Source organism: Poecile atricapillus, chromosome 4 (assembly GCF_030490865.1).
Source record: "Poecile atricapillus isolate bPoeAtr1 chromosome 4, bPoeAtr1.hap1, whole genome shotgun sequence".
Lineage (NCBI taxonomy): Eukaryota > Metazoa > Chordata > Aves > Passeriformes > Paridae > Poecile > Poecile atricapillus.
Window position 1 is genome coordinate 64,137,856 of NC_081252.1, and position 25,593 is coordinate 64,163,448.

The 25,593-nt window shown below is 37.9% G+C and overlaps 1 protein-coding gene across 4 annotated transcripts in view; it reads left to right on the top strand.

Annotated features, from left to right (window-relative positions):
* Positions 1-25,593, top strand: part of EVC (EvC ciliary complex subunit 1) — a 50,394-nt gene that overhangs the window by 8,747 nt on the left and 16,054 nt on the right. For all 4 annotated transcript variants that reach the window (XM_058838565.1, XM_058838566.1, XM_058838568.1 and 1 more), the window contains exons 6-12: positions 1,061-1,159; positions 3,298-3,435; positions 5,359-5,517; positions 7,105-7,321; positions 10,896-11,044; positions 13,828-13,926; positions 22,289-22,501. In XM_058838565.1, coding sequence (XP_058694548.1) covers positions 1,061-1,159; positions 3,298-3,435; positions 5,359-5,517; positions 7,105-7,321; positions 10,896-11,044; positions 13,828-13,926; positions 22,289-22,501 — 1,074 coding nt within the window. The remainder of the gene's footprint in view (positions 1-1,060; positions 1,160-3,297; positions 3,436-5,358; positions 5,518-7,104; positions 7,322-10,895; positions 11,045-13,827; positions 13,927-22,288; positions 22,502-25,593) is intronic.

Genomic DNA, 25,593 nt, shown 5'->3' on the forward strand with positions numbered 1-25,593 from the left:
TTTCTTGGCATCAGGTCTGAGGAAATATATCCTTTTCTTTCAGTCTTCCCTGGAACCATTTTTTTTACTTTGTACTGTATGTGGTATCCTGGTAATGCATTCAAAACTTGCCAGACTCGTGTCCAAAACTTTTGCAAGTGAGATCCAAAACATCACTGCTATATGGTTTTCTCTTCTGTTGACCTTTAATTATAATATATTTTCCAGATTTTGCCACTTGACTTTGCTATTGGCTTCAATAACTGTTTCTATATGTAAATAAGTATTTATGTTTTTATATGTTTTAAGCAGGCAGGTTCTCCATCATCTTATTTTCAATATTATGAGGAACAGGCAGGTAGCTATTAAATTTCACATATTTTTATTTCCACAAGAAATGGAAAATGCTGCAGTAGTTAGTAATGAAGTGCATTAACCTTACACTGAAACTCTAATTGAGGCAAGAGAGGAAAAGGTTAAGCAAAAGTTTTCCCAGTGTTAAAAAAATTCAAAAACATAATTTTGAGGACATTAGTAGTACAGTCTTAAAAAAAAAAAAAGGCACACAAATGGAAAATAAGTATTTTTCTTGCAAGAGAAGCTGGCTAGAACTTGAGCTAGTTTCTTTTGGGTTGTGTATAAAAATGTTTGATGTATCATGTGGCTGACTACAGTTCAACTACTAGTTGAAGTCAGCATAATGAGTCTTTAGTATCTTCCGAATAGTTGATATCTTCCAGTTTAGGGGCTCATTAAACTTTAGAAAAATGGGCTTTGTATTTTCAAGTGATCTGTATTTTCTCCAGTCAAGAATAGCTTCAAATGTGTCTGTCTGCTTACAAGGATATATGAGATTATGTGTAACACCATCTTCCAGTATTTCACTGGAGCCAAAACCAGAGGATTTTTCACAGTGGGAGTACTGGAGAGTTGCTGGTGGTTTATCTGTTAATTTATCTGTTGTTTCACTTAGGATTTGCTATATTCTTCCTGATCTAAATCAGCAAAAGTTATCACAAAGATGTCCTTACAATGACAAACAGGCATTTAACCTGGGTTCTGTTTTCTTCCTTTTAAACAGATGTTTATTCACATTTTCAAGATATACCTCACAGACTTCCATCGTAAAAAGAAGATTACTGATGGTTTGTTGAAGAAGATCCTTTTAAATCAGGAAAATGTAAGTGGGTTTGTTGGTTAATATTTAAGACCACACAAAATGAGAGTTAACTTTATTACTCCAGCAGGCCATTTCACCTACTCCTTTTGAACAGCAATGTTATTTTAATCTATTTCTGAAGAAAATGCAAAGAAACTCTCTTGTTAGTTGATTTTCTCCATTATCTTGTATGCTTTTCCTCTTCGTTGCTGTATGAAGTGATCTCTGTAATTTGTTAAAATATTTTGTAGTTGAATCCATTTAAGTAAACAGAACATTTTGAACCTTATTCACTCGCATTAAATGATTTCTAATTATCAGGGGCTTTGTTTGGTCCCAGGTATCATTGCTGATAATAAAATAGCAGGAAATAAAGTAGCAGTATGAAGCTCAAGGCTTTCATCAGGGGTAAATACACTTATTTTCCTCATCATCCTTTTTTCTGTCATTACTTGTATCAAAGTCCATATGCCACTTCTGAGCTGGAAGACATATACAGTCAATGTGCATTTCAGGTAGAGTCACAGTACTATTTTTATGGTTATTAGAAGGAACAAAAAGCTTTACAAAACTACAGAAAACTGGAGAGCTATTGGATCCACTTTAGAGACAGAAAAATCTGGATTGAGGAGCATATCTACAGATCGTCTGTCCCAGCCTTCTGCAGGAACCTTTGTTTTATGTTTTATGGCAGTGTCCTGCCAATCCAAATCTTGAATGTTTGTGCTGAGAGCAGCCTAATCACGGTAGCCGGTTTGCTTTTCTCCCATGTCGGTGGAATTTCACATCTAGGCATTAGTCTATCAGCTCATGAGCTCTAGTTGTTGAATACTTTGTGCAGTCTCACAATCTGTGATTTACTATAAGTAATCTTCAAAGTTGTACCCTATGATTTATAGAAGAATGCATTTTGCCTTAAAGCACTCTTCTGCCTTAAATCCTCAGGTTTAGTATTAAAGCTTATTGTATTTACTAGAAGAAAAGTGAGATTAGATATGCAAAATTCTTTTACTGGTGGTCTTCTGGTAATGACTTCAAATTATAAACAGAGCTAATGTAGAATAGGCATGTTTCCTGATAGAACCTTATCCTCAGTGAAGTTTGATGGCGTCAGTGTCCTGATGCTCCTAAGATGCTGCAAGACAAGGACTAAATCTGAATAATTAGATGCAATAATTGCCAGAGAAGTCCAGATATTCAAGTGCCAGCATGGGGTTTCTATGTCCTGTATGATGGAGAGAAAGATCTTGTAAACCTGACAGTCTTAGAGGTGGGATATCATACAAGGAACAAGGCTGGTTATGACCAGCATGTAAAAGAGATGTTGGCAATAAGCAAAAGTGTTACATGTTTTATTACAGACAGCATTTTCCTCTTTTAATTCTGCATCCAAAAGATTCATGGGATTTTGATGACATGGTTAATGAAGCTTGTCAAACGCTACTTATATTTCTTTAAGGCATAAGGATGTCATGTTAATGCATTGACAGCCAAAAGTGGGTGGTATTAGAAGTCAGTGCTTGCTATGTAAGGCATGTTGCAGCAAAGAAAGAATCACCCTTTCCAGTATCAACTTACTAAGCAATGGTAGCAAACTGGTATTTGTCAGCAACATCAGCTGTCAAAAAAAACTCACCCTGGTTTCTAAAGGACTGAAAAATTGTAAAACCTCATGTAATCATGAGCAGCCTCTAAATTGTCCCTTACGAGCATTACAGGTGTGTTCATCCATGTGTGTTCATCCAGCACTCTGCATTATCACCTGCAGCTTTTAAACACAGCATGTACACTCATAGCTGCCATTTAAGATGGGACACATGCATGAAAATAAAAATATTCCTAGATAGATTCCAGGGGTTATTAGTATAAAAGCTCATGAAGCAGTTTACTAAAACTTGAATTCAGCGGAGGTGGACTACAGTCTTGACTGTACTCAACATCCGAATAGAAATATATGTATTTGTATTAAGTTTAGTTCAGAGCTGCCATATATATATTTCCTTGCTTGCTACAGAAGGCACATTACCAAGAAACAAAACTTTCTGAACACTCCTGTTCTTCCTTAGCCATCAGCCAGAACTGACATACAGATTCACTTCCAACTTTAGAAGTTACATTTGTTTTTCTGTTTAACAAATCACTTTTTTTTTTTCTCCCAGGATTTTAAAGAATTACAGAAACAACTTGACTCTAGACTCCAGAATACTGAAATGTCAGGAGCTCATAATTCAGAGTTCCAGACTCTAGAAGACCTAGAAAGGAAAGAAAGGGAGTACTCCGAGCACGTAATAGATAATGTAACTTTCTAATTTTTTCTAAAATTTTATTTTAGCGTTACTCTTTTGGTGGGAAGTTCTTTAGTCCAATGGTTTTGATGAGTAGTCCACAGTTAGTATTTTATATGTGTACAAGTCCTGAAAATATTTGTACTTAAACCCAGCAAAATATTTTCTACTACCTTTGGGTGTCAATATCTTTTTACAGATAAAGCAATTTTTGTGTTTTATTGTAAAACACTACTGTTTTATCATCTGAGAAATGTCTGGTGCTTGTCTGATGACAAGATTTATTTCAAGCTTATGTATAGCCTGACTTTTAGGAATGTTATTCTAGCACCTTGCTTTTGTCCATCCTCATAACTGAGTAAGAGAGTAATAAGAGACTACAATTTTTTTTTTTTTTCAGCTGAAAGAAGTACTAAGAATATAGTTGCTGGGAAATATTTTAGTATGTTTTGTGCATTTACTTTAGCAAAGCATTTTTCTTTAGGAGCTTTCCATGTGAGAATATATTTATATTTTTTGATGTGACAATACAGTTTGATAGCAAACATTTGATTTTCAAAGTAAAGGTTTGTTTTTTTTTTTCTCTGAAGTAGGTTCACTGTGTCAATATAGCTTTCAGGCTAGAAAACTGGTGGTTAAGAACATTCTATGTATTACTTTCCAGTAAACTGAGTAATGTTCTTCTCAGCCCTGTTTTTGAAGCTTGAGCAAATTGACTGCTGATGAAAATGAGAGAGTGATAGCTCTGTGAGCTGCCCGTGCTGATTGATCGTGACACTTCAGCCCTAGACCAAACATCCCATCACCTCAACCTTGGGCCTTTTTCATACAGGAGTTAATATTTTTTAATGTCTGGTCCTTAAGTGCTTCACTGGGAATTTTCTCAGCTTTCTTTTGATTCTCTGGGCCCTTCAATTTATAGTGGAAGTCCTGGTAACATTGGAACATCTGTGTCAAGTTTCTTTTTCATTTTAACTTTGCTCAGTGGAAAAATGTTTGTTTAGAGTTTTCCAGAGTTATTCATGTAAAAATAATTGCTGGCAACTTTGCTGAGCAACATGAGGCATTTCTTCACCAGCAGCAATCATCCTTCAGTGGGTCTGTCACTCTTGTGCCTGCAGATGCTTTTTATCATACTGAAAATAATATCCCTCTACTCAGATTTGTCTAGATCAGTACGTTGGACTAATCCAGTCTTCTCCTGAGAATATAAAGGGCTGTTTGCCATACTCACAGATGCCATAATCACATTTTTTTCCAAAACTCATGGATACTTAATAGAAATCTTGGTGATGGATGCATTTTTTACCTTTATGTGTACAAGTAATCCCACAGAGCACAGAATATTGACACTTGTGCACAATCATGTTTGTGGAATCAGAACCTAAAACTAGGGATTGTCCATATAATAATCCATCAGAATTGGCACATACACTGTGCTGACACTGCATAAAGTACTTAATTCCAGCAAGTGACATGCTTATGTAGCATCTAGCTGTGATTGTAAAAATGTTGTTTGACTAGAATACCTGCTCCTACAGCTAAATAAACTTTCCAGTATGAAAGGCATGCTGTTTATCTTCTAGGTTTTTACCATCAGTACCAAAAACATTATAGGCTCTTATGGATGCAGTATATGGAGAATTAAAAAATTCTTAGCTAGTTAAAAAGAATGACTACAATTATTTTGAAAGGTCAGGTTTGACCTACTGGTTATGTGCCACCAATAATATATTAAATATACGTATTTTTTAATATATAAAGTATGTAATAGTCTCTATAGCTTTGCAAATTGTTCAATATAACTAATACTGAGAGCTGTCTGTAATCAAGTGACTTGTATTTCAGTAGACTTATATATATGCCTCTTTCTGTAATGAAATACCACTTGATTAATGAGAGAACATGGTTGTTTTTTTGATTCACATTCCACAGATGGAAGCCTTCTGGAAGCAGACTGACAAAGCCCAGCAGGACTTTTTGGACCAATCAAAATGCTCAAGTGCCAAAGCAACGAAGATAATGATGGATCTGACTGAGAAGATGATTGCAGTAGAAAGCTTGTTAAGTGAATCTCAAGACTTGCGGGCGATGGTAAAGTAAAAAAGTAATAAAAGTTGAGACAGATTTAGTCAATCTGAAGAGAAAGAAGTTTGTCAGTGCACAGAATCTGTCAGTCCTGCCTCAGGAATGATATAGACTGCTTAATCCAGTTGTCTCTTTGAGTTTTATTGCAAAGAGCTCAATTTCCATTGCAGTTTAGGAGGACTCACAGGAGGATGAACTCTCTGCACTTGAGTTCTAATTCTCAGAATACCATTTAGGTAGTCATATAAGGAAAAAGTATTAATGCAGCTGGTAATTCAGGAGCGAGAGCACTAGATCTAATTGATCTATACTGTGGGCATTACTAAATTTCTTTTTCTTTCAAAATATTTATTCCACTTTGACTAGACAAATCCTAATTTAAATTTGAGAATGATTCTGTGTGTTTAGTGACTTCAATTGGAATTGAAAATTCTCATCAGCTCGTAGTGATATGGTCTGAGGAGGGAAGACTGTTCATAAATGCACCAGCACTGTGCTTTAAGTTGTGTTAAATCTAACAGATCTTCTATTGTTTTTTGCACAGGAGAGTGCAAAACTGAAAACACTGAAAGAGTTACATGTAATTTATAGATTAACATACAATTGTAATCACTGCATTTATTAATAATTTGGTGTCTAAACAGATACAGTAATTATTAGCTTGTTAGTTTTGCATTGCAGCAGCTAAGTAGACTGAGGTGGTCAGATATGAAAAAAGTCTTTGCTGCTTATCACACTTGACCCAAACTGGGCTGCTGTACAGTAAGTTCCTTCAGATGGGCAGACTGCAGATAAGATATCTGGATACAGATACAGGAGATATTCCTGCCTGAAGTCGCTACTGTGATGATGCTGAAATCTCATTGCAGAGGTCATTGTTGGTACATCTCTATTAATTACAGTAGGTTAGAGAATCAGATAATCATTTGTTTTGGAAAAGACCCTTGAGATCAAATCCAGCTGTTAATTTGGCACAGCATTGTCAAACCTTCCAGCATTGTTTAAATCAGCTGCACTTTCACCCAGGAAATCTTTCCCTACTGTGATCATGGGCTGCTTCTTTAATAGTGCATTGGAAGCTGCTAGGCCATAGGCAATTATACTGATTTTTAGTGTATGTCCTGAACCCTGTCTGACCATGTATTTGAAGGAATCCCAGCAGTATCAGAATCAGGTGTGTGTCTTCATTTCAAAATGAGGACCTATGCTGATGGGCCATGTAGCATATTAAAAAGAGGTCTAGGACTTACATGTTGTCATCTGTCCATTTATCCTTGAGTATTTAAGTTTATTCTGCAAGGGTGTTAATGTCTTTTCCAGACTTAATGTCTTCTTTACAGTTACAAATAATGAAAAACACCAATAATTTTAGATTAGCTCTTGCAACTGAACATGCATGAACATGTAAACCTACTGCTAGCCTGCACTGATCAAGACTTTCATAAGTATTTAAGTACATGAAGATGGTTATTCACATGGTTTTGAAGCCTCAGTGGTTTTCTTCATGGTTTGGGAATCAATAGTTCAATGAAAGGAAAGCATAACCAGAGACACATTCGTAGTTTCTTAAACAGAACTTTATGTTTGGTTTAGGACATTCAGGAAAGGTTATTCAACTGGGAGCTTATGGTGAAAATGATGGATTCACTGAAGTCCTCTATACCAGAAGAGTGTAAGGGTAGATTAAATACTGTGTCAAATATTCTGGACCACTTAACTGTAAAGAATAATCTTTCAGTCCGACAAAAGGAAGAACTTCTAACAGATCTGCACAAGGCCTTCTGGGAGCAGCTGGCATATTACAGTAATGGTGAGTACTTAGACTACAGCTTATGACTTACATGGGTTCTCATTGCTTGAAAGAGTACAAAAATTACAGCTTCAGCCATATATATACATATAGATATATATATATATGTTTTAAAAACATACTAATGAATTGACCAGGATCAGTTTTATTCTGGAGGATATATGCTTGGAATGGGAACTTTGACTTTATGCCTTTTATGTGTTGTTCCAGGTATTACTAGTTATGTGAACTTTATAGTTCACATAATCTGATTCTATTGATTTGAATATAGAAGAAGAATCACACTTGGTACAAGTATTTGTGATATTTACTGTTCACATACTGATGATACTGGATGATGTAAGACACTGTCTTAGGATTTCTTGCTGCCATGTAAAGCCAGAAGCAGTTGTGCTACCACTCTTCTGAAAAGATGATGTTAAAGCTTATGATCCTCCTATAAATCTCTCTTATGTCAGATTAAAATACTTTTAAAATGAAGTTTTTTCCTCTTCCTTTTACACCTCTTCATATTGCCTATCTGAAAAGTACACGGTTATAATAAAGTCTACACTGACTGTCCCTCTGATTTAAGATTCTCCCTCTGTCATTTTGTATGTTACCTAATGCCCAATGTGGAGAAATGTAGCCCCAGGTTCCCTGATAGGTGATGTTTCAGGGCTCAGTGCTTCCCATTAGCACTCACAGAAAATTATGGTAAACATTTAGCCCGAAGGAAAATAATGAGAACTATTTCAACACAGTTTCCACAACCATTTCTACTACTTTTAGGCACATTTAAAGAAAATTGTCATAGCAAAATGGCATTTGGTTTAGAGTTCAGTGAACTGAATGGTCAGAATGAATGCAGTCTTGTTGCAGTATGTTCTTGCTGCAGTGCTGCTGACTCACTTTGGGCTTTGTGGTGATAATTTGTGCCTAATCTCACAGTCATAAATTCACAGAATCACAAAATGGTTAAGGTTGAAAGAACTTCTGGAGGTTGTGTGGTCCACCCTGTCTGCTCAAGCAGGTTGAGCTGTTGGTTGCCCAGGATCGTGTTCAGACAGCTTCTGTCTCCAAGAATGGAGACTCCACCTGGGCTCCCTGTTCCAGTGCTCAGTCATCCTCATGGTAAAAGGAATCTCCTGTGTTTCAGTTTCTGGCAGCTGCCTCTGGTCCTTCTGTTGGGCACAATAGAAAAGAGTGTCTCTATCTTCTTTGTCCCCACTCTCCAGGTGTTTATATACATGCTCAGATAGCCCCTGAGCCTGCTTTTCTCCAGGCTGAATAGGCCCAGCTCTCAGCTTTCTCTCATAGAAGACATGCTCCAGTCCATTCATTATTGTGGCCCTCTGTTGAATTCTCTTCAGTATCCCCATGTCTCTCTTCTGCTTGGCTGTGGAGTCCAGAACTGGACACAGCACTCCAGGTGTGGCCTAACCAGAGCTGAATGGAGGGAAAGGATCCCTTTCCTCTTACCTGCTGGCTTATGTTCAACCTGTTGTCCACCAGGACACTCAGGTCCTTTCCTGCCAAGCTGCTTTCCAGCTGGGCAGTCCCCAGCATGTGCTTGTGCCTGGGGCTGTTCCTCCTCAGGCGCAGCACTTTGCACTTCCCATTGTTAAACTTCAGGAGATTTGCATCAGCTCATTTCTCCAGCTTGTCAAGTGCTCTATGGATGGAAGTACAGGCATGTACTAAGCATGCTTTCAGCCACTCCTTTTATTTTTTGTGACCTCTGCAGACTTGCTAAATCTGCACTCTGCCCCATCATCCAGGGTTTTAATGAGGCTTCTGAGCAGGATCATACTCAGTATTGACCCCCGGGGTACACCTGTAGGTGCTGAATTCCAGGTGGACTTTGAGCAAGTTTTCAGTCCATCTCACTGTCTGCTCATCCATCCTCTTCCCTGTGAGGATCTGTCAGGAGACTGCATCAGAAACCTACCTGAAGCCAAGGTAGCCAATATCCACCACTCTCCTATTATCTACTGAGCCAGTTATTTCACCATGGAAAGTGCTGCAGACTTGATCTTTCAGAGCATCTAGCTGTGTGAACAGTTTGCTGATATTCACAAATACATGTATATTATGATATAGTTTCTTTCATGGATGTTAGCTTCTAAAGCTGTCTATGCCTAGTTCATTGTTTTTGCATAGGTTCAGCCACTAACATTCTTAAAGCATAAATGGGTGTCTGCGTGATTTTTCCTTCTTTTTGTCAATTTTCACCTGTTCCAAAGCAAAAATACTTCTATCAAGGCCTTTATTTTATGCCAAGTAGGTGCTTATGGTTATATATAGCTATATATTATCCTTGGTACATCCTGTGCAGAAGAACATTATCAACCTCCTGGTTTTAGATAGAAATGAAAAGTACTTTAGAAAAAAATATCTGGAGTACAGCATTTATTCCAATAGACTCTTATGTTGGTTGATCTTTCTTACAAGCTCCTAAATACAAAAGTTAAACTGTACCTATAATTCACAAACAGAGCACAAAATCAGCAAGACTATGTTTCTAGGATACAAAACAAGGGAGTAGTAAAGAATCAATAGTGTTTAAAAATAGAACACTGCTACATTTATTTGAGTGATATTTTCATTACAAGCATTCGTGTACTTTTGGTGCATTTTCAAGTGTGCTGTCAGTGCATCATCAACCTGTGGATAAGCACAATAAATTAGCATGGAGAATAAGTAACATTCTTGGTGCTGCAGTACTGTGCTCCTTTTGTTTCTCTACAAAATAATTTCTCGTAAAGTTAAAGCAGCTTGATGTAGTGGCAGAACAGCAGCCATGGGTAACTAACTGTTCTTTTGCATTCCCCTTTAGCTGCTTGTGTCAGGAGTGAGGTACTGCTCTTGAGCAGGGCAACTGGATGAAATGAATAAAATTCTTCTTATGTGGACAGGCAATGAGACATGAAGTGTCAGAACATTTAAAGCACCGATTGCATTCAGCAGCCCAGGATGCAGATAGACTCATGAATTTCTATATCACTTGGAGCTGCAGGGGGAATGAAGCAGTGAGGAATTTAGTCCCAAATAGTTCACATTACTAGCACAAAATTGGAGGGACCTTGACAACTTTTACTGCAGGTTCTTGGATGAGTCACTTTAGAAGTCTGGTATGTATGGCTGCCTGCCAGTTCAAGCTAATCTGAACTAGCAGTGCTTTAGACCTTTTCTCCCCACCATATGTTACTGTCCCTGTCCTTGCAGCATTTGTATAACTGCAATTAGGTAATGAGCCACTTACCGACCTTCCGGAAGCAGGAGGGGGAAGTTTGGGGAATCTGTTTCTTGAAGTAACACGCTGCCTTTGTATAAACCGCAGCACCAGTGAGAGGGAGGGTGCAGGATGGTAGCAGTCCAAAAACAAAATAGCTTTAAGTGCCATGTAACAGTCTAGAAGTTCACATCTAAAAAGACCATCAAGGTAAGAAGCAAATTTCAAATCCTGCATGGTGATTACTTGTCTATTTCACTCACTAACAGATTTCCATGAGCTTATGTTGTGTGACAGTAGCAGATGCTGCTTTCTCCCCGTGGAGTTGTGGTGCCTAATTGTTTGTGGTTTATGTTCCAGAATGCATGCAACAAAGTAAAGACCTGATCTTGAAACGGCTGGAGCGCCGTGCAAAGAAGAGGGAAGAGTTCAGACATAGACAGGAAGCTGAACAAGAGTGTCTCCTTAACAAAACTTTTCTTACTGAAGATGTTCATAATTTTCTCAAGGTGAACAAGTAAAAGCTTTTTTTCCCTGTTCCATAGTTTTTAAAAGGTCAAATGTATTTCAGATTTCTCCCAGTTCCATAAAATTGGGAATTTTGTGTCTTCATGAGAATCATGTGCAGTAGCACAGGTGGACAGGGTTGGAATCCCTGTTGCCATGGCTTTTCCTGCAGTTGGTGTTGTTGCATTGGAACAGAATGCCAATGGGGTTAATGCAAAATTGCGTGTTTCGTAGAAAGCATCTTTTATTCGATACTGTGTGATTGCTTCAAGACAGGAAATATCTGGAGGAAAGTGTCTGGCCTGCATTACAGAAGAAAACAGTCTGCACTGATCTAACTGCTTTTCTATGAGTGGGGTTACTGAGGCTCAAAAGGCTTAACAAATTTCAGAGAAATAGAGGAAAAACTAATTATGATCTCTGGCAGGATGCCTTAGAGAAGGTTTGCAATTGATAATTTGATATGGTATACAATGGCAACTGTAATGTTTTCATAGTCATATTTTCTGTAGAGATTTGTTATTATTGTTCCAAATGAATGTACAAAATCAGAGTTCGTAACTGGAAATGCTGAGAGCTGCAGAATTCGAGTAACTGCTGAGAACTGCAAACCCAAGTTATTAAGAATTAAAAAAAAATAATTCTCAATTTTTGTCAGAAGAAATAATTTAAGGTGTAAGTGGTTACATCCAGCGACATTAAAATATATTGATGAAATCTAATAACATAGATAACATTACTGTATGAGAAGACCCAGATTCCAGCTGCAGCAAACTGTCAAAATTTATTGATCTTAACACTGCAACTTTGCACCATGGGGCCATATTCTTTAATTATATTGTATGAATTGGATAATGCAGTTACTGTTTCTGTATGCACACCTGCCTGGTAACACCTCACTTAAAAACAAGTATAGCACTTTATACATCTTTGGCTTTTCATAACTTGAGACAAATAATTTTGTCACACATTTTTGTAGCCAGTGTGCACTTGTGAATGTATTTTCCTTTTACACATCATTGGACACTCTTGGACACATCCTAGACTCATTGAACAAACCTTAAAATTTTTGCATTTAGACCCCTTTGCTACAAAGGTAGAGGCACAGGTTTGTGCAAGAGATGCTCTATTCTGTACACCTTATGGGCAGATCATTAATCTAGAATTTAACTAATCCTACTAAACAGCTTTCTGACAGGCTGAGCAGGGAGAGGCAACTTGCACTTCATGCTGCAGGACAGAACACAGCTGAGTTTTAGGATTATGAAATGTCTGTGTACAAATTATGAAAGTCAGAAATGTAAGCCTTTCTGCTGCACAGTGGGAGAGTCTTTTGTCCCAGAACAGATGGGGTCTTAAGTGCAGAAACTCTTCGAAGAATAAGAAAAATTTGTACCTGCAGCTCCCATGGTTTGACTTAAATAGTCCAGTAATTATTTTGTGAGAACAATCCCCTTGGCACTGAGGAGCTATTTTAAGTTTGTTACATTATTTCACAGCCAGCCCAACTATAAAGGAATTGATTCCAAAGCCTCACCACTAGCCCAGAGCTGTACCCATCAAAAACACTTCTATTCTCTGCCTTTCCCCCTTCACCTCATCAAGGGGTTTATACCACTGTGGTAGCAGCCTTGCCAGTAACTGACCTTTCTGCTGAATTTTAAATGGTTGCCAGTTATGATGGTGGATTTTGCAATAAACTTCATTCACATCAGATTGTCCTGAAGACAAGTAGGGTGGTAATGATTGAGTTGCTGCAGATCTGTTTTTTTTATTAGACAGAATGAGATATATAGTAAAGGTTAGAGTTCCTGTGTCATTCTTTCTCCTTTATCTATGTTTCCATGTTGGAAAAGAAGAATTTTAATTTTGTCTTTTACAGGCAAAGAATCCAGGAATGATCAATGAAGAACACAAACCATAAAGTGTCAGTTACAGTAATCCAGTCTGGCTCTGCCTACCCACGGTGGACATAAAAGTTATAGCAGTTAATTTGTCAAATTCTGTCATAAAGTATGACTCCGTAAGATGTGTGAACTTTCAAGTCTACCTCTACAAGAGAGGAGTTTATGGACACTTTGGTACTCTTTAGAAGAGCTCTATTGACATACATAATGAAGAAAGCCATATTTACCATGGGAGTGAAAGGGAGCACTTGGGAGATTAAATTAAAAAATGGAATATTTATGTATAACACTGTTCATTAGTCTGTAGATGGAGGTAGTCTTTGTGAAATATAATCTTCCATGAGCCTGCCAACACATCCACAGTCACAGTCCTCACTTGAAGAAAAAAATTGCATTCCTTTTAAGACTGTGACCAAGGACAAGTCAGGACCACATCACAGATCAGCCTTTTAGGAAACACCATAGGGCATGGTGACCAACTCCTGTCCAAAAGCCCTGTACAGTGTGATATAGCTGAAACTCAGTTGTCTCATCATGATGTCAGATGGCTCTTCTGCACCTCATAGTAATGGCTATGATGTAGTGATATTCAAACACTGGAAAGCAGGTTTCAAATCAGATAATTTCACATGTTTTGTAGTAGTATGTACATATTATTTAACCTCATATTCCCAAGGCTAAGGAATTTTATACTCAAGACTGGATAAACTCAAATTAAGGTGGTAAGGCAAGTTTAATTTCCCTCTGAGTCATGGTTCCAGGTAAATAATTACTGTTGTAGTGATACAAGGGAAGAGCATCAAGGAAGCAAAGGGAAGGATCACAAGAAACTTTTAAGATCTTTTCAGCTATTTACCTACCTACTATGTTTCTTTTAGGCTTACCATGAGCTGATGGAGAAACACTGGCAAGCACAGTGGGATCTGGAGGAGGAGGATGACTGTGAGAGCGCAGAGGCTGTCGCCGATCTTTACAAGGTGCCACTTCTAGTGCTAAATGTCATTTGCTACATTAATTTTGAAGTTCACCTAATGCCACTACAGTGTCAGGCCTTGGGGAAGATTGGGGAATTGCAGGAAGAATCACCTCCAGGAATCACAGCTCCAGAAAGCTAGGATGACAAAGCAGAAGATGAAGGCAGGACAGTCTTCCATATTAGCTTGCCTTTTCCATTATCTTCCCAAAATACTATGTTTCCTAACCTCATATTAGTCAGAAAACGCCTGCATGGTCTGCCCAGGTGGCTGACAAGGTTGCAGTAGTGTTGAGAGCATACAATGTCTATCATTACTACCAGGAGGAAGATTTCATTTATGTTTATATATGTGTGTATATATATATATATATATATATATATATATATATATATATGTAATTATCTCTTCTGCACCATTGCTGGATGATACTATTCTAAGTGGACTTCACTACATCTTCAAATACATTCTTTTTATTTATTTCTCACAGAGAATTTTTTTGACTCTACTTAGTTCCCTGAAATAGGTTCAGATCTTGGGTGTAAGTAATATTTTTACACTTTTTGTTCTTGATTTGGAAAATTCTAGGTGCTTCATGCTTTTTGCATTATCTTTAGTTATTTCCTGTCTATGCAAAAAAATATGATAACATGATCTATCTGGTGAAGCCCAAAACCGTAGTCAGTAGTGAACTTTAATTAGGCTGGAACTAATCACTTTCAGCTCAACAGGATCCTTGTCATGATTAATTATGACCAGATTAGGATGTTGTAGAAACTTGTGGTCCCCATCACATAAGGGTAATATACCCATACAATCTTAATTAGCAGTAGTCCACATGCACTTTTTCAAATTCATTTGATAAAAAAAAATAAAGCCACTCTATTTAGAACAAATAATTTTTCCATGGTCTTATGTAATAGTGTGAGCAACAGACAATTTGAGAAAAATTACTGCTTTGGAGAAAGGAAAGGTTTGCTTGGAAGGATATACCAGTGAATCAGAGTAGATTAAATGTGGAAAGCTATGTAATATAAGAAAAGTCAACATGTTTGCTGATATTACTGTCTCAGTACATCATCCATAGTTGCTAACTTCTCCATCCCCTTTCTCAATTCATGTGAAGTCTTGAGACTAAACCTTTTTTTTTTTTTTTTATCCTACATAGTTCCACCTTATTTGTGAAATTATATTGCTCTCCTTTATTGTGTACTCTGCTTTAGTAACACTAAGACCAGTTCTATTTCTCTCAATACTAAGCTAAGTTTTCTTTCTTACTAAAGAAAAATTGGTTTGGGTAAATTAAATTTTTCTAGAATTGCCCGGTTGCCAGGAGAACTGCACAAACTTGAACTCTGCCAGTTCACTCAGCTCTAGGCCATTATATTCCATATTACATCTGCTCTCCTATGACTAGATGCAAACACTGCTAGACATGAAAAGCTTCAAGTACTGTGATCCAACTGGCATCTGTTAAATGAGGGTCCACAAATCTTAATTTCCACCTTTTTTTCTCTGATAAAACATTTTTACTGTGATATTTAATATAATGAACAACTGCACTTTCTCTCCTTAACCCCAAATACAGTTTCTATGAACTATTTTAGGAGAGGAGGCTGCTTTTGAATATCCTTGTAAGCTAGAAAGAAGAGGTAATGCAAATGAGCATAGCCCTGCTGAAGGTAAATGGAGCTGTTCTGACTTCTACAGATGAGGACAATGCAGTGGTTTTCCATAACCAGGGCCATAAAAACAAAAGTAGACTTGCTGTGAAAGGAAGGAGGTGCACATCACAAATACAATGCCTTTGCTTCTCCCCCTGCTCCAGCACACATCCAGAGCAGAAGTGCAGCATGTACAAGCACAAATCTTCCCTGGGCAGCAGAACTTCACCTCTTCATATAGTTGCTCCAGGTTTGTCATAGGAAGAAGCTGCTGCTACTAATGGGGCAGGCAAGGTAGCAGTGGGAGGATGACAGGGATTTGAGATCTTCCACAGTGCAGTTGTGTGCAGTTCAAGTAGACTTAAACAAGCAGGTATTAACCAGCTGGTAGTCAGCTCTGTACTACAAGACCTGTGTCCCCACTGGGTTTTGACTGTAGTCCTTTGTAGAACCACCTAGTCTGGGCACTTCTGTAAGCACTGCAGAGCTTGATGTTGCCATTCCGGAAGATCTGCGCTCTCTGAAGCTTAACTGATAGTCACTTGCCTTGCAAGTGAAGAAGCTGAAACATGATCTCAGTGAAAAAGGTGATACTAAAATATAAGGAAGAGGTTACCATGTGACTGAACAGGGAACCAGTGAGTATTCTGGGGACAGAAGAAAAGGTGTCACTAACCTGTAAGTGCCACTCCCTTGTGCAAGATCTTTTGCTTGTTCTCACTCTTCTTCTAAGCCTTTATCAAATTTCTATGCCTTTTCCATTTTTTAATTTTATGCCTTTTAAACAGATCAAGATAGATTTATATAACCCTCTAGCACTAGGGAAGGCTGTACTGCTATAGTAAATGTAAGAATTACCCAAATTGTTGAATAAATATGTAAAAATACAATGATCTGGAAGCTGACTGTGTTTGCATAGAACAATCGAGTAGGTTTGTTTCGTGTATGCATGAATAAATCAATTAAAATGATTTAACCAAGGTCAATGGAATCTGTTGATGCCTGAAGTGAATGAATGAGCTATATTTGGAGGATAGTGTAGGACTTTTCAGCCACACGAGTGGATTAAAATAGTGTGCAGTAGGTGAATAGTCTGTGTCTAGACACAGACTCCATAACTAATTTTTGAAATGTGTGTAGAAGAATGGGAGAAAATTATTTTGATTATCACAATATATCATAACTGAAGGGAAAATTGTGCAAAGCTAATTGAGTGGATCAGCCTAATATTTTCATGAGCAGGGTCTGCAGAGTTACCCTGTATACAAAGGATTTTTTGTTGTTTTTATCATAATTTTCTATTACATGGCAGCAATAACACACCACCCACCCCACTGGCTGCCCCAATGTATCCAGTTCTGTTTCTCTATTAATGGCTACTTCAAGTCTGTCTCAAGTTTTAACATTTCAGATAGTCACCAACCAATCTTTTCCCTCTTTTATTTTTTGCTGTTGTGTGAACTACCTATGTATTTCAGTAGGGAAAGGAGACGTGAAGAGGTTGGGGGATAATAGTTCATTATTAAGAAAAAAGACATGCAGATTGCACAAAGGAAATCAACAACTAGAAATTACACAGTATGTGGTAAGATAGGTCTTTTTCTTCTGCCTTTATTTCAAAACCATAAGAACACAATTTATTGTCATTTACAATTCCCCTTTGCTGATAGCAGTTCACCAGAACGTTATTTCATTTGGCTTGACATGGGAATGAAATGCACGAGAATTTAGTCTAAAAGCTATGAGGTCATGAGTGTTATCAATGGGCAAGGCAGTAGACATTTCTTTTATGAATGGGTAGACACAGATGTGAGTTTGAGGAAAAGCAATTGATTTTTTCCTTTGTTAATAAAAAGAAAAATATTTTTGACAAGAGGTACAGATTCTCAGAGATTTACTCTTTCATTACTTTCCTTATGTAATTTTGTTAAATTACATTTTGTTAAACCTGAGGTTAGGTTAGGTTATATATAGGTTAGGATATGGTTAGGGATGCTGGACTGCATTTTTGGGTACCAAGAGCTGGCATCTTTTTTAGGGTAATCACTGAAGTTTGTCTCAGGTAGAAATCCCTATCAAGAGACCTACACCTCAAGGGTTCACTTTTGAAATTTTAGCCCCGTGACTTACCCCAAAAATACAGTATCATCTGATAGATTAAATCTGTGAACTCATACCATGGGAGCCCATTCTAATTCTGGGTTTGGGCACTATTAGATTTGTTTTGGTCGCTTCAGTCAAAGCTGATACAAGATGTCTGATAGGGGCAGCCTTCATTCTAAAGTTTTCTTCATTCATCAGATAGCCTTCATTCTAAAGTTTTCCTCTTCCTTACTGTGTAAGAAGATGTATTTTACCACTGTGCAGATTCACAATTGGCTAATAGTTAGATCTCATAAAGGGCATAACCTTATCCACAAAGGCATATTTCTAAAAAAGGAGTACCAAAAGAGAAGATTGAAACTGCCTCTTGAATAAATCAAAGACCAGTGAGGGGGCAAGACTGACATTTCAATAAACCTCCATTTTAAATGTGTGGAAATTAAGTAGCGGGGCTTATGTATTAAGTTGTGCTAAGGATGACTTCAATGTCACTGTGCTTTATTGATGTTAGGATGCTTAAAAGCAGGTAGAGTTTTCATTTTCCAATTGACTTTCCAGAATTCTTCACGTGGAAGAGAGAAGTACATGCAATCAGTTTTTCCCCATTTCAAGTGAGTGTATCTTCTGAGTATATGTGAAGTATCTTTTAGTGGTCAGTGGTGTGTGTGTGTCCAGTGTCCTAGAATTTTTGATGTGTTTATGGGATGTATGATCTGAGTATTTAATCCCTGTCCTTCGTAAGATGCAATATGGGTTGGGAGATGAATCTCTTACCTCCTAAGCAAGTGTCCTACCCACTGAGCTTCTGGAGGTACATGGAACAGGGTTATACAGGTTTGATCAGATACTTCAATTCCTTTAATAAAATGTTCTATCACAAGTTAACAAATAGCTGTGCAGTTGCCTCTTCGAGATAATATATACTTTTCAGTGGCTGGCATGTAAAATAAAGTACAATCAGCCTTTCTAAATAATTTTTTCTGCTTCACAATTTCACTATTCACTCATCTATATGTAGGAACCTTTTAATCATTTAGATTTAAGGGGGGGAATTAATATTGGTTTTTGAGTGAAATCTGATAAGCTATGTATTTCCCTTGGTTTTTGACAAAATTATATATTTACTGCCTTGTTTAAAATTCAGATGCACTCAGCATTTTAATCTAAGCCCATTTTATTTCCATGTATACCCCATGGTATTTCTTTATGCTTGATGTATTTCACTAGAAATTTTTTGAAAAGCTTTGAGATTGACTGCCAGGTACTACAAACAGGTTCATTCAATATGGCAATCAGCTATTCTATTAATGGAATCAATTTGAATGAATTTCATTAAGTCAAAACTCTGAAAACAAGAGATGGCATATCAAGAAGCTTGTAAAAAATATTTGTAGATGCTGTAGTCCAAAAATAAGACCCTGGAAGTGGTACTGATTTTCCTTTTCTTTCCTGTGGAAAATAACTTTTATGATATATGGTGTGCCATCCCTGCTCACAGACTTTATTGCAGTTTGAAATCAAGTACATTCCTTAGAGTACATATAGTTTTGAATTACTTGGCTATCTTGAGTTGCTGGGTAGAGTTCAATCACATCTGCAGTCTTTCCTAAATGTAGACTTAGTATTTCCCCTCCCAAATTTTAAAAGGCCATTCTGCCACATATTTTGAAGTGCATTAAACAGCATGACCACTGTGTTGTCCCTGTGGTATGGCCTCTGGGTACAGCATGCTCTCCTCTTGGGTCTGCCTTGCAAGGGCTTCCTGGGCTCTGATATCCATATGATCATCACATTAATGAGGTGATACAGATAAGTAATTTTGTAGGAGCAGGACCTAATCGCATTTTTCTTCAGTAACTGTCCCCACGTTTTTGGTAGTGCCAAAAGCATACGGTATAATTTGAATGTGCAGGGGGTACAGGGAGAACAAAATGACGCTGCCAACAGGGAACAAAAGACAATATTTTTGTTGTGTGCAAAGTATTTCATAGCAAATAATAACACAGAGCTGTGAGCATGCCAGGGAAATGCTATCAGTTCCACAGCAAAATGTGTTCCAAAGGGATTTAGCTGCCACTGTTTAAGAACAGAATTCCTTAACACCCTGCCTGAGATCTTTTGATCTACTGCAGTAGAAATTCCATGGACTCCTCTAGACTCCTTCTGAACTATTTCAGACCTAATAGAAATTCTTATATCACTGAACACCCAGTAAAGGCAGAAGAATTAACATGTCCTGAAAGGCTGGTAAAGCTCAGAGGAGAGATGGTTTACCAGAGATAGAGCCATTATTCTTTAAATGTTGTATGGGTTATGCAGATTAAAAATGCAGTATCTTTGAGGTTATGATAAATCTGAGAACTTGGAGCCTTGCTTTTTAAAATAACAGCAGAAGGGAGAATTCAAACAAGCCATTTGGCATTGCTTTTGCCAAGCTAAGCCAGGCCCACAACTACACAGATGATTAGAATGGTATAAATCATGCCTCTTGTTGTAACAGGAACTTGTAACTCTAATAATTAAGGAGTAGGGGCAATAATCCCTCAGCGAGTGTAGCAAATGTTCGCTTAATGATACTGTCATGTCTAAATTGTGACCAATCATTAGAAATGGGAAAAGTATTATCAGAAGTTAGATATTATGTTGGGTCTTTGGCTACTTATTCTCGTACTTATGGCCAGTACTCATTTTCAAAAAGTCGTAGTCCAATTTGCAGGAATTCAGAATACTTTGAGATTAAAGAAAGCCCTGGGAGCTGGATTCTGAAAATCTTGCCTTCTTTAAACAGGTAAGAGAGTGGAAAGGACTGAGACAGCTCATCACAAAGGTGTAGTGAACATGTTTTGTAGTGTTGTGCCTCAATTTTATCCATAAGAAGAGGTTACTGCAGGGAGCTGTTAAGCTATTTATTGTTTGTGATAATTAATACGGTGATTAGCATCCTAGAGGGATCATAGGAGGAAAATAATAATTTAGTACTCAGTGCACAGCTTGTATATTCTGCAATAAATGAGAAATACTAAAATATTTTTCAGAAATCAATCAGGTCAAAGGATATTCATAAACCTAAACACAGAACAGATAAAGGTATTGTGGAAACATTAAATGAACCCCAAATGTATCATTCTGGGGACACAAAACCATATTTCACGTTCAACCAAACCTCTGGTCTTCATTTCTGTGTTCTTGTCCTTGCACTTGAATATTCTCTTTTGGTTTTTGAAGAGTTTTATTATTATTTTTTAGTATTTTGTATTTTACAATTCAATATCTAGCAGTTGGAATGGGCTTTTACACCATAGTACATTATAGCAGTGTATTTCCCCAGAAAAAAAAAAAATTTCCACTAGAACTTTTGTTGTCTATGAACTGCAGACAAACATATTTGGCATCTAGATAAATATCCCTGTGTTTCTATTGAGAGGTACTAGGTTTTGATCATCTTAGAAATTGTAATTAAACCTGTATTTAGAAGAAGGCAGCACCTAGAAGAACTGACTTGTTCTTTTAACAGGAATCCTTAAACAAGTTTTAAAAATATCAGTATTCTAAATAAAATAAAGAAATATATCTGTTTTCAAGAGGGTTAACACTGGTTGCAATGAAAGCAAGCCCAGCTAGGCAGTAAAGTTTTTGGGCTGGTAGCATCATGCAGAGCTCACCCAAAAATAGCTCATCATCCTGCAGGAATACTGCAGTGTCCATGTGACTTTCCAGTGTGGTTTTGCTCCCTTTTCGGCTGAGAAAGCTACCTGTCCCCACTCCTTCTCCCCAGGAATTATTTCAAATGGCACTAAGTTTGCCAACACAGCTCCTATCACCACTGTGTATTTGACAGTGAAACTAGAACAGAGTTTTTAGCTTGGGTGGCATCTGACTAAATCACCTCAATGCTTCCTGTAAGTGAAACAGCCTCAGCAATTAAAAACTGTTCATATGGGACTAGTTTCCTTAAAATCACCAGAAGATGTTTGTTTTCAAGCCTAGGAAAACAAACATCTTCTGGTGATTTTATTCTGCATCAGAATGAATTTGAATAATTCCGTTCTTCAGGCATTAAGAGTGTCATATTTTGAAGTACCAACAACTGACATGACTAATGTCACTTTTGTCTAGCTAAAAGCCATAGCATCTCTTTTAACTCTTCCCTCTTCCTTCATTCATTTCATATCAGCACCTGAGAAAATGTGCCTGTGAGGTGTTGTGCTACACTGGATTGTTTCCACAGTAACTTTCAAAAGAGTTGTTTTCATAACACATTACCATAGCCAGTAAAATAAGATACTCTTTTCTACTGCAGTTACATGTGAGCAACAGTTAGGGCACAGGGTCTCACGTGCTCTTGCCAGCGTTGCATTTTAAATGCCTTTTGTAGCTTGAGCCAAAACATTTAAGTTGTTCCATCCACAAAACCTGGTCTTTTTAACTCAAGCCTTAGTGGCATTGGATTTTAGCTCTAGGATTTGGTCACCAGCCCAGTGTTGTCACATGGTTACCTCACTGGCATCTATCATGGAATATGCATGGAAAGAGCTCCCAAGGGCTGGGGGCTCACTTTGTCACCTGTTTCTCTCTGTCCCTCTCTGTCCCTCTGTTAGGAGCTGTACTCTAAGGCTTCCCATGCTTTAGCAGAGTTGGTGACGGAGCTGTTTCTTCAGACCCTGCCTGTGGTGACCAGTCTCTCTGTAAGAGAATGTGAGCTTCTGAAGGAGGAATGGCAGGAGAGTTTGGTCCCTCAGCTGGATAAATGGGAGAACCACCACCAGAGACGCTGGAAGCTTTTCCAGGAACAGCTATTGCAAGAAAAAGAAGTAAGATCCATGTTATATTTTGAGATCTCGGTGTCTGAAAAATGGGATACAGAAAAAAATTACCAAGCTACTTACCTGTGGGGAGTGTTTAGTGTATAAATATACAGCCTGGTCCAGACACAGCTCTAGCCTGAGGAGGAGCAGTTTTACCTGCAGCATGGAGTGAATATGTATGCTGTGCATGTAGGCTTGCATAGAGGAGTCAGAGAGTAATTACTGAACATCTGTCCACAGTGTTTGACAGCTTTGTCAGCACATAAACACTTTCAGGCAAGGCTGCTTTCTGATGTCCTCAACTCTTGGCATCTACAGAAACAGTTCGAAAAATCCTTCATCGGGTCTGTTTGGAGAGGGTACATATAAATACAGTTTACAGGCAAGGAAGCCTTGCAATGATAAATATCTCTTACTAATTTTTATGCATTAACACTGTAATAACTGGAAACATATGATACATACTTTTATAAACTTACTCTACTCTGTGAAGGTGAAAAAACAGGAAATCCAGCTTTCCTGCTCGGTGTGTGCCCACCATAGGGGGCATTGACACCAGAGGAGAGAACAAGAGTAAATGCTGAGACAGGTGTCTTTAGCATTAGACTGGGGCTCAAATATACCTTCAGTTTATTCATGCAGTGCTGTGTCTCTGTCAACACTGCTTCTAACACAGCTTAGTCAAAGAAAGACCTTCTCTATTCAAAGATATGTCCTTTCCTAAGTGTTGTGTGCTGCAATGTAGAGAGTAATTGGAGCTTTTAAATAAAAGGTTGGCAGATTTCTTTAATACTGGCAGAATCATATTTTCCCTTGCCCTCATTCTCTGAAGTGCCTAGACAATCCAATACCCTGTTATTGAAGTACTGAGCAGGTCCCTAATTATTGCAAACTGCATTAAGATGTTCACCTTTTTCACATATTTAGGATTCTGTTGTAAAACACTGTGATTCAGGATACTGTGGGTTTCCTATTAAATCTGGTAGAGTTTTTTGCTAACCAGTGGTTTTAGAACACCCTTGGAAAAACAAAAGTAAAATACTTCATTGAAAATTCTGAGACATTTCCTTTTTTTTCTTCTCTATTTTCCTTAATCTGGAGTTATGCGACATGCAACACTCCCTGATCTCTTTATATTTCCTTCATTGTAACTGACCTGTTTTGAAAAACAATTCTGTTTTTCTGTTTGGTGCCACAGGGCTATCTAGCAAACTAAACTAAACTGTGCTTGGGACCAACCACCACTGCCAGTGGGTCTGCCCATGTGCTTAGTTATATTTGTACTTCCCAGGACTGTTGGCTGGCATTTAGTGTTTGATTTTGGCATATCTGTACCTTCGGTGATTAATGAAACAATGTCTCACCTCATTTTTACTTTTTAATTATTTTTCCCCTTTTAATCTAGGATTAGATTGAATACCTGACTTGTCAAGTTTAAACCTTGCTGTTCATTTTCACATTCATCAAGGGTGCATGTAGGAGACACTTTCTGGGGTGGACAGTCTGAGACACGGCCTCTATAATCGAGTTAGGTGTTAGAAGTTTACTTCAGGTCATGGGGGAGAGGGAGAGAGAGGGAGCCTGCTATGAGCCAGCAGATAGAGCTCAAAGCAGGCTCTGAGAGAACAATACAAAAGGGGGTAAAATATGAATACATGAGCTCAAGACTTAAGATTGCTAAGAAAGAGAGTAACAGAACAGAAGTGAGAGAGCCGGGGAAAAAGAGGCCAAGCTCTCCTATTCAACCACTTATATAACCTATACCTTTGAATATTCTATTCCTTTACTAAGCAATCTTTCTAAGTATACTAATACAGTAACATTTGTGTGCGACCTATAGAAATCACTGGTTTTGCATATTTTTAGTTATTTCAGGGTCCTTCAGACCTTTCCTTATAAGGCTGGGGAGAGGGGTCTCAGCTTGGTTTTATTGCAGGAAAGAATGTGTTCTGGCATACCACCCCAGTTACTTTGAATTATTCAAACCGTGCTATCATTTGTATTTCTTCCTTAGCCTTTCTGGCTACAGAGTCATATTTCTAATTTCTTTCTAATTCTACCTTCCCAACAGGTGCACAAATTGCCTGTCCTTATATGTGCATGGCCTGAAGGATGTCTCGTAGTGCACAGAGCCCTAAGCAGTGTGGTGATATTCACTGTCATAAAAAACCACAGGGAAACAGGAGGTTCTGGTGTGCAGTTTATGAAAAATGTCATGTCAGAGTGCACATTAGGGTACCTGTGGCCTTCCCACTGTCCCATTGAACCTCAGCCATTGTTCAGGGCTGGAGAGGATGCATTTAACAAGTAAGAGACTCACCACAGAGCAGGGACATCTCAAGTCTGTCGTTTTCATCCGAAAACACTGTTTGTACATTCCTCCTGCTATCATTGGGCACGCTGTTGAGTGGAGAAAGCATACCCTGAGATTTTTTCTCAAAGGATTTAGAGGATTAGTTCATCTCCAGCACTCAGCTGCTAGATAATAGGTCTTTGGGCAGCACTGTGTGATGGATTCATTATATGTGAATTCAGGTGTTTTGGTCATGCCCAAGCATAGGTTATTTAAATTAGAAAATTGACTTTCCATCACTTTGTGTACCCTAGCATGAATAATGTAAAGCAGATGACTTCCTAGCTGGAAAAAAAATAAAAAATAAAAAAACCAAAAGGTTTTCTGACATCATTAACAGTAATTACTGAGGTATAGAGCTATAGAGGAATTAACTTAGCAATGACAGAGCTCTCCCACTGGTCTCTGACTCACCAACACTGCAGCCAGGCTTTATTCAATACAAAAATTTCCTGAGTGGCAGACAGAGATGTCCTAAGGACAAGTGATTCTGCAGGATAAATTCCAAGAAGAGATAAGAGTTTCTCTTAGTGAGAAGTTCATGTTATGATTCCTCAAGACAATATTCTGTGCAGGACCCTAAGTACCTTCTTTAACTTAATGCTTGTGGCTTTTTGGAAAGAATTTGAACTGGGAAAAAATCTGCTTTATCTCCAAAGAGAGCATGCTGGGAGATAGCTATTCCACCAAAGAAATGCTGATAAATTTTCATGAGTCTGAAAAACATCACAACCCATTATATTAT